General features: G+C 40.3%; 1 protein-coding gene across 1 annotated transcript; it reads left to right on the top strand.

Moving 5' to 3' along the window:
* Positions 1-5950: 5950 nt before the first annotated feature.
* Positions 5951-7576, top strand: LOC147460403 (stem-specific protein TSJT1-like). Its single transcript, XM_086511483.1, has 5 exons — positions 5951-6078; positions 6179-6435; positions 6634-6874; positions 6961-7081; positions 7166-7576. The coding sequence occupies exons 2-5, from the start codon at positions 6227-6229 to the stop codon at positions 7351-7353; spliced, it is 759 nt and encodes a 252-aa protein (XP_086367609.1). The 5' UTR covers positions 5951-6078; positions 6179-6226; the 3' UTR covers positions 7354-7576.
* Positions 7577-10361: the final 2785 nt, after the last annotated feature.

The raw sequence follows: 10361 nt of genomic DNA, 5'->3' as shown, positions 1-10361 counted from the left end.
TCTAGTGGGAGACTTTGGTATACACCACACTCCAATGCTACATTGCTACAGTCAGAGTGAGATCATGTTAGCAAAGAACCGAGTGTTTCACTCCAAGTCAAAACACATAGAGGTTAGTTATCATGTGGTACGGGATATTTTGGCTAGCAAACACATTGAGTTAGTAAAAGTTCACACGGATGAAAACCCAGCGGATGCTCTAACAAAGAGCTTAGCGTCAGAGTGGTTCGCACATTGCATAGAGATAATGGGCGTAGGGTGAGCTACATGCATGCTTCACATTTGTACAGTTGTACATAATAGCCCTTGCATTCTTTAGCCACTTGGGCCACGTTGGCCTTCAATTGGGAGATTGTTGAATTTTAGGCCTCGTGGCCGGGCGTCCGCCCATTTACTTTACATTGTTTGGTTATATAGAAAATAAGGAGAGTGAGAAGGTATCTTCTCACAAGCTCCACCAAATATTGTCTGTGCTCTCATCTCCTTCCGCTTCTCTCCTTCCCTTCCCTTGCACTCATGGATCACTAGATCTACAAAAGTGACTTGTCAATGTTTCTCATTAGCATACTTCGTGTATCTATCTTGTGCTTGTCAAGCATTTCAATAAGCAACTTTTAGCATATCCATATGATCTTAGATCAATTCCTTGACTTGTTGAATTTTCTCAATAGCCAACCCCACCATAGTTTGTGACCTATGTTGAAAACCATACATAAACATGAAGGGACTAAACCAAATAGTAATATGCTTTGTACTATTATAAGAAAGTTCCAAAATAGGAAGATAATCTTCCCAATCAGATTTCTTCTTGCTAGCATATGCTCGTAGCACATCCTTTAGAACCTAGTTAACTTGTTCAATCTACCCATCCTTCTTTGGATGATTTGCAGTACTAAGACTTTGTGTTTCCAACCATTGCATACATACATCCTATGAAGATTCCCAATGGTAAATGGGAGGTTATCTCTATGGATAATATATTGTAGTTGGTGTGACTAAAAAGCTTCACAAGATATCAAATGTGCGAGTTTGCATACCATTATAGATACACCTTTGCTAACACTAGGGCCCATAACACATAGTGTGCATGCATTAGCAAAAACTTATATGCGCATGTATTTCCATGATTGGAGTGTTTTGTGTTTGTCAATGTTCATGGCTTGATTTATGCTCATAGCATACATGAAACTTGAGGGGATAGATGTGTAAATAGCTCATTTGAAAGAAACTAAACACTTCCCACCATGAACTGTAGCAATTCATAATAGGCTATACGAAACAATTACTAAGTAGCCATAATAGAATATGAGCATAAACCACATCTAGGTACAAAACACAAAACATTTTCATTGACATGAAATGGCCTTGCTATGTACCTAATAGGTATACAAAATTACAACCTAAAAAACAAAAATAACCATCCTTTAATGTTGTTTACATTACTTGTTACATTAGCAAGTCTTACTAGATATCTGACATTTTTGGCCACAGAAATTGTTCCCGATATTGCATGCTTGAAGCGGTCTAATATACAGATCAAGTGAGCACTTAGGGACTTATTTACGACACATAATCTAGAAAAAGGATGCCAGTATCAAAAGTTGTGCAACACTATTGCACAAACTGACAAAAATCTTGTCCAAGAACCCTTGGTCTTGTATGGGAAACCTAAAATGCTTTGTTGGATTCCAAAAGAATACTACTTAAACCAACAAGTAGATATGGACATTCATAGTCTTCCGTGCTACTAGTAGTGATTCTATGCAGATTGGTAAAATGAAATGAACTTTTGCCACTCAAGAGTTTAAAATTTCTTTTCTTGAAAGCACAAATGTGAAGGGTCAATCAAGGGACCATTAACACTTATCGAGTGATTTGTCATTCACAAGCTAGGTCATACCCAAGAAATGCTTCTTATATAGACACATCCGCTTCTATAGACTAAATAGTAAATCCTCTCAAGTTGGATTCTTATTCACAATTGGATCATTAAAACAATCAAACCATCCTATTGAAGAAGAGAAAGATTCTCAATACCTCAAAGAAACGAGTGGTATGAGGATTTCCTTAACTATGCCTTGCATATACCTTAGAGATGTGGCTAACAATCATAGCTCAATCTTGAATGTGTGGTTGGAAGTCCACAAAACTGTAATGGAAACAAGAGACTACTTGCCCTAAGGCTCTCATATAGATTCATTTTATCACATGAACAAGTTGCTTGATAGCTAGGCCATGCCTATCTAGTACAAAAGATATCATCATCTCCAACATATGAAGCACCTTGAGTGCACATACGCAGCTCAAAGAATGTCCTTGACAAAGTATCTTCTGTCGTAGCGAAAGTGTAAAAACGGATTGGGTGGGATTAATTCCATCTACTGGCACATCTCGCATGTAACTAAAAAATGTTTAGAGAGATAATCCCTAGGCTACAATAGAGAGGCATGAAGAAGCTTAGTCTCACTTGGTGGCTTGTAATATTCGACCAAAAACACTTTCAGAGTGAATGATGAAGCTTCAATTTGATACACTCTGATGTTTTAGAGGATGGGAATGATTCCGGACTATCCACAAAATGAAGAGGAGATAACATATCGTGCCAAAGCCTGCAGAGTACAAGGCAATAAGAGTTTGCAACTTTGGCTATTACTACATATGGAGCATTCAAAACCCCTTTGTCTTCCATGCAATCTTTTGCAACATTTCACAAAGTTACAAAAATGGGAAGTGGCTGCATGAGCGAAGAGATTAAAATCCATGGCTTATGATCGAAAGGATGTGCTGAAAGCCATGGACAAATAGAAGGCTACATGGGGTATGTGCTCATGATCCATCCCTTATCTATGTGTGTGTACTTGGAAAAGATTGAGAGTTTCTGTAACTTTTAATGGCCTAGAAACTTGTGTGCAGCGGAAATTAGCATGAACATAGTGGGTATTTCATTAGAATAGATTCCTAATGAGAATTACAAGAGTGCTTGGGTGGAGAGAGCAACAAAAAGCATAACACCTAGTTAGATAGCATGAACAATACTTTCAAAAGAGAGAGAAATTAAGCTATTGACAACAGTTGAGGACCGGATTTGCATGGAGCCAGTCCCCCCTCCAAAAGGCTTTGTATTATGGTTTCTCCCATCAAGAGAGACATTGTACATTACAATTCTTTGTGTTCCTTCAAGACTAGCTAGTGCAATGAAGATGAAAACTTCATGCACTAAGCAAAACACTTAGCAAACACAACTTAAATTATCCCCGGTCTCAGACCCAAGACCTCACGCACCTTCGAAGATGGTGAGAGCTAGCAGGGTATGAGAGTAGATTGAGAGGAAGAAGGAGTATCTTACGAGAAAGATGTACATCTCCTCACATAATCACTCATATTAGCATAGCTTAGCTTAGTAATTAGCTTGGTAGAGGAGATGAGCATGCATTGAAGCTTGGATCTTGGTTGGATTTGCATCCACATGCCAAGGGTGTGTCGATGTAGGCTTCTATCTCACAAGCTTGGAGTAGGTGATGAGCTCTCCATTAAAGCTTGGGAAGAGATAGTCTTCTCTTTCTTCACACATGAGATTGTGTGAGTGTGTGTGTGATAATGCCTTGCAAAAATCAGCCCCCTCTCTCTCTTGGGCGAGCCCTCTTGCTATTTGCTCTTGCTCAACCCTCATTGGCCCTCCCCAAGTCAAGCCAATGATTATTAAGCAGCATAAGTGATAGCGTTCTGACATGTGTCCCCCTTTCCCCTTTTGTGAGAGCTTTAGGTTAATTAATAATTCAATTAAACTCTCATTGGACCCCTTTGCCTCCTGGCCAATAGGAATCAGGCAAGCCATTGGGCTGCTGAATGCTCATTGGACCCCTTGGGAGACTGTCCAATAGTCATCTAGGAGACTTAATTTTCATTGGTTCTTTTATTAAGTGTTTTTAGTTAAACTAGATTTACTCTAGCCTAATTCTCATTGGTCCACCTCCAAGGCCATCCAATAGCAATTGGGCACACCTTGTGGGCATCTAGGCTAGGGAGCTGATATGTGTCCCTAATTCCCTTTGTGTAAAGGGAGCCTGTGTGTGTGTGTGTGTGTGTGTGACTTTCTCTCTCATCCCCTACTCCCAAGGCTCGCCCCCTCCTATGTGCGGATTTGAAAAGACTTTTTGGTCACACACAAAGCATCCAATTTTCCCTAGGGTTGACCTTTGGACACAACCTTTGAATTTTGGAACCTTAGCATTTTGGAAGTCTTAATGGGCTGAACCTTAGGGTCTTTTTAGCCCATTGTTGCACATGGCTCTTTTGCAGATGGCCCCCCCTTTGGATCCCTATTTTCCCTCCTTTGGATCCCTACTGTGGCCGGTCTGCTAGCTTAACCAATATTCTAGCTTTTTCTCCCCTGGCACTTCCCCACATTAAATGATCAGTTTAACACGAGAAAATCATTTAGGAGAATTAGATATTGATTATTATGACAGTTTCCAAAAGAGAATTGCTATGAAATTGTTCAAGTCAAGAGACAAACCCCATACATGCTCTTACTTCTTGAGTTTGGATCTCTTTCCATGGAGGTTATAAATATGGAGATGGCCATGGAGTACATGGTCAAGATGTAGCAAATCCTTCTCATTGCCTTCAAAGAATTGCACTGGAAGCAAGTCAAAAAGCCCCCAAATGACACACAAAATCAAAATATTAAATGTCAAATGGATGCAAGACATGAAGAAGTGATTTGGACGATGGGATACATGACACTTGCTTCATGATGAATTAATAAACTCCAAAGTGGATGAGGCTTTCTTTCAAAGCCAATGTATCAAAGCTTAAAAGAAATTCGAGGATTCACACTTCATGCACTACTCTACATATGTTGCCCCCAACTATAAAACCATCTTCTTCTCTGAGGGCAAGAACTGCACACGGTCCTACATGCTCGAGCACACTATTGCCTCCATTCACCTCTTTCTCTATGACGGGAGATAGAGCCTTGGGGCGCCGTTGAGGAGTCTCATCGCGACTGCGCACTTTATGCCCCCAAACAAGTTCACAAGTCTGAGTATCAAGTGCTCACCTTTTGATCACATTAGAGCTCGTTTTCCCCACATTTTCAGCCATGAGTTCTCCCTGCACCATTTCCACTTCCAACCACAATTTGAACACTTAGTTGTGACGCTCAATGCTTAACATTTCCACAACTCTTGAGCATTGAGAGTCGCTTATTGGATACACACCCCACATGATATTTTCTTTTGGGCCTGTAAGTCATATTTGACCTTCGAGGACGATAATGAAATCTCTCTCTCTCTCTCTCTCTCTCTCTCTCTCTCACACACACACACATACACACACACACACACACACACAAAATAAAAGGCCTTGAGTGTAAGACTTATCGAGTAGATATTTGAGGCCTCTTGGGATTGTTTCTACGACGTGAACCTTCTATCACCCAAGTGTGAATTGATTATCCAAGTCCCCTATGGAGTGGTGTTTGGGTCTCAGCTTATACCTGTGCCGCTTGAAAGTTCAATAGTGCTAGCTAGGAGCAAGAGAAAAAGGACAAATTCTGCCTAAACTTTGAGGAAAATAGTGTAATTTTGCGATGAAAATTGTACAATTTCAAAAAAAAATCCTCTTTGAAAAACCATAGAAGGATTGGTGGCAAGTTAGATAAACAATTTTTCACGAGCACTACTCTGGAGGAATAGGTCTTGAGTTCAAGACTCATCTGATAGATCTTTGTGGTCTCTTGGAATCCCTAGGGACGACAATAGAAGTTCTTCTGAGTCTGTGACATCTTCTCTACCTTCAGCGAAATGAAATGTACCATTGGCCGGCCCTGAATTGCACGACTCACATTATAAACACGTAAATAAAGAGGGGGGCCAGGTCAGCATCCACATCCACAAATCCTCCTCATCCACTTGTGACTCAGGAGTCGGGACTTGTCCAAAGGGGCCCCCAAAAGTCCAGATATATAGAGAGGCTTTCCACCATCATTTTGCAAACACACAGCTTCGTTTCTTGGCTCTTGCTCCCGATCTCTGCACTCGTTGCGTTTCATTTGCTCACGCATTCTCTAGCCAGGTGAGCAGACGAGAAGCTTCTCTCTCTCTCTCTCTCTCTCTCTCTCTCTCTCTCTGTGCCATAGTGAGATCTTCAACCTCTTGCTCTGCGTATTTTGCAGGATTCTACACGCACGCTTGCTCGCCCACTCACGAGGTCTGCCGCAAACATGTTGGCCATTTTCGGAAGTGCAGTTGCAAACGGCCCACAGGAATTGTGCAGCCCTTGCAGCACGCAGGCAGTTGAAGACAACAGAAAGTCGGGCTCTCAGATCTTGGACGCATTTGTGAAGGAGGTGCCCAATGCCATTCAGATGACTCTTGGCAATGTCGGTGGGATGGCTTATACTCATCACAAGCAAGCTCTGTTGCGGCCCAGGTAGGCTTCATCTTTATGCTTCTCTTTTTTTTTTTGAAGATTTCATGCTCCCCAATGTCAGATGCATTAGAGCCTGCGTTTTTTTAGGAATATATTTTGCTCTGCGCTTACACATGATCACATCCTTTGTGAATATAGTTTGCGTGTTGTAAGGGAATTCAGAGATCTTGACAGCATTTTGGGTTTGCATTTACTCAGGTCCTTCGCCGCAATAGATGGAATCTTCTGCATGTTTCAAGGAAATTTGGAGAATCTTACAGCATTACGACAAGAATATGGGCTTGCAAAGAATGTGAATGAGGTCCTGCTCATCATCCAGGCATATAAAACCTTGCGTGATCGGGGTCCATTCCCGGCTGACAAGGTTGTGGCAGCACTAGTTGGGCACTTTGTCTTTGTTCTCTATGATACAAGCAACCGTGTAGTCTTTGTTGCACAGGTATAGATCTGCACAACCAAGGGCTTGGTCAAATTCTGTTGAAAGTGCAATGTTTGAGACTGGATTGAGCTGTATTTTACTTGCAGGACTGCGAGTGTAAGATCCCCTTCTATTGGGGCACAGCGGCAGACAAGTCTCTTGCTTTCTCGGACACTCCGGAGGTTCTCAAGGCTGGCTGTGGAAAATCTTTTGCACCTTTTCCTGCTGGTATGCTTGTTAATAGTGTCTTACATCTTTATTCTGTGCTGCTTTTGCTATTGATGTGCTTATCTTGGCTAAATGTTAATGCAGGTTGCTATTTCTCTAGCAATGTGGGGCTAAAGAGCTATGAGCACCCACTTCAAAAGCTAAAGCCAGTCCCGCGTGTGGATAGCCAAGGGCAGGCGCTTGGCGCTGCCTTTAAGGTAGACATGTCGCACAAAGACAAAGATGTGATGCACAGAGTAGGAAGTGAGGCCAACTGGGCTCGGACCATATGACCTCTCCTCCTCCTTTCTTCACCATTGAACTGAATTGACTAGATCTATCTAACCTTTTAAAATTGCAAGCCCATTGATGATTGTATGGGGGGCCTTTTCTATAACCTTCTTGTTTTTTACCCTCAAACAAAATACTTAAGCATCAAACCTTGAAAGGCTGAGCTATTTGTAAAGAGATTTTGGTTTTCCTTTTGCATTTAATAAAGCAAAATATTTGAGACGAGCACAGCGTTTACTGGCCATGAGATCCATGATTATGTTTCAAAGGTCAGTGGTGGCCCTTAATTTGATTGAAATGATCGCCCAAGGCAACTAACTCAGTGACATCACAAAAAATTTCACATCAATTTTTGTGTAACTTAGCGCGCATCTTTGGTAAAGAATCTAATAAGACGACGTCTTTGGTGAACAATGTAAGGACAATTTCTATTAGCAAACCTTAGTGTAGGTCAAAACATTCTCCACTAGCGATTTGGAAATACATGGAGAATGAAAATGTACTCAATTTCTTAGCTTGTTGATCAAACCTCAATATTTCTATGGTGTTTTTTTTTCTTGACTCACCGGGGGACCCCACAGGCGGAGGTGCTTGTCCCTTCCAAATATTAGCCATGTTACATAGTCGGGCAAGGGCCGCGCGTACCATTGGGCAAGAGCCACACCTAGGCATCACTATGGCCAATGTGTAGGTTGAGAGGACAACGCCTTACTGATAGACCAACTCTTTGGGGACATTTCTATGGTGTTTTATGTAATCCGGATTATGTGTTCCTTTACAATTTGATTTATTAGAATAAGTAAATACTATTTGTGGTGTTGCATTGTAGAGTTACTTGTCCACAATGCTATGCATGACCATACTTGGATGATAGTATAGGTAGGCTTGGTGTGAAGGTAGAGGATACACACACACACACACACACACACACAATCTCTATATTGCTATGAAGGTAGAATTTAGATAATGGTTTTCTATATTTCTCCAGCCTTAAATGTACCTTTGTGAGATTTATGATCCAAGTATGTGAATGATATTTTCTGCAAGACGGGTGAATGAAGAGTATAAGGACTGGTTTACTGTGGGTGACCTCCACTTCTTCAGTAGTAAAGAGAACTCTATTTAGCTGTGTGTTTTTGGAAACCTCTTCGTACAAAATTGTCTTTAATATAAGCAAGTGTCTTCAAATACTTATGATGTCCGGTAATTAAGGTGTCATATGGAAGAATAGTATCATCACAATTGACATCATGAACTTAACGTTTTCCATTAACAAACTTAGTAATGAACTTTTATATGTATACGTATATAAAATGATTTATACTTGTTCCTAGGCTTATTCAACGCATATGCCAATGCATAAGAATTCTTTATTTTGCATAGTAGGCATAGACCTTTCAATTCATTTGACTAGATAACACACATTGGTGGATATGTTGTGCCCTAGGTTTTTATTTGTTGGAATCAAGGTTGTAAGGATGCATACACAACTTGGAGAAGGTGATGAAACTCAAGGCACACAACAGACAAGTATTGCTTTGTAGGCAAACAGAAAGAGAAGTTAGCTATAGAGTGATGCGCATATATCCAATGCATGGGGAAAATGTCTCCTACCGAGGGAAAAAGTGCCCCCGTCGTCTTTTGTGTGTTCACACATCACTACCACACACACACACACACACACACACACACACACATATATATATATATATATATATATATATATATATATATATATATATATATATATATATATATATATATATATATGATCAATCCACCGAGAAGCAAACCCAAAGCTTTGTGGAAAGCTTCGAGCTTTATAAGGCGATGCTTTTGTGACCAATCTGCAAGGTTATTCTGTGTCGGTACATAAGCCAACCTGATCTCTCCTGCTAAGAGTCTGTCTATAACATAATGATAATGCACCTCAATCTGCTTTGTGCGAGCATGAAAAATTGGGCACTCTAACTATCAATGTAAATGATGTTGGCAGTGTCCTATCCAACACCCAAATTATCCACATGTATGGATCATACACACTCAACCGTAGTTGTGAATATTTTCCTCATGTACTCAACTTCACAAATAGTGGCCACAGTAGGTTGATTCTTGCTGAACCATGATATGCATGATGTGTCGAGCATGAAACAAAAACAACTTGCAAACACTTGCGTGTCATAACAACTAGTCCAATTTGAATCTGAAAAGGCAATGATACCCCCTTGGGAAAGACAACCCAAGACGTAAAGTGCCACTCAAGTAGTGAAAGATCCTTCTAACAGCTTGTCAATGCTTAGACTCTAAAAATGAAAAATCTGTTGATCTATGAGATTGCAAACTGAATTTTCGGCCTCGTATTGCATACATAAATAAGGCATCGATAGCAGTCTAACTTGAGGTTTGTAGTCCTCAAGTCCAAACTTACATAATAATGTCTCTATGTATATTGCTTGACACACAACAATACCTCCATCATACTACTTACAAGTCATGATACAAAGCCCCAGTCTTTCATCTTGAAAGTAGCATTCAATTCAAACTTGAATTTAGCAATGTGTGCCTCATTCGGATCAATAATCAACAAACCATCTACATACAAAATGGCACACATATACATCACCATCACGTTTGACATACAAAGTAATTTCAGTTGGAATGTTATAAAAGCTTTGTTTATTCAAATGAGTGTCGCCTTTCACATACCATGCACAAGGAGACTATTTCAACCCATATAAAGCTTTCTTACATTTGCACACTTTCTTTTCTTGTCCTTGACAAAACCGCAAGGCTATGTTACATATAGTTCCTCAAATATATCACCATTCAAGAAAGTAGTAGAAATGTATGATTGCATATTTTATTCAAAGTAAGCTAACAATGCACATACAAAACGAAGAGTAGTCATGCAACAAGTAGCAGCGTCTCTTCATAATCAATGCCTTTCTGCTATGCATAACCTTTTGTAACAAGTCTAGCTTTGTAGCGATCAATCTCGCCATCCAGCTAC

Source organism: Adiantum capillus-veneris, chromosome 4 (assembly GCF_014529385.1).
Source record: "Adiantum capillus-veneris isolate H3 chromosome 4, ASM1452938v2, whole genome shotgun sequence".
Classification (NCBI taxonomy): domain Eukaryota; kingdom Viridiplantae; phylum Streptophyta; class Polypodiopsida; order Polypodiales; family Pteridaceae; genus Adiantum; species Adiantum capillus-veneris.
This window is presented reverse-complemented; position numbering and strand designations above follow the sequence as displayed.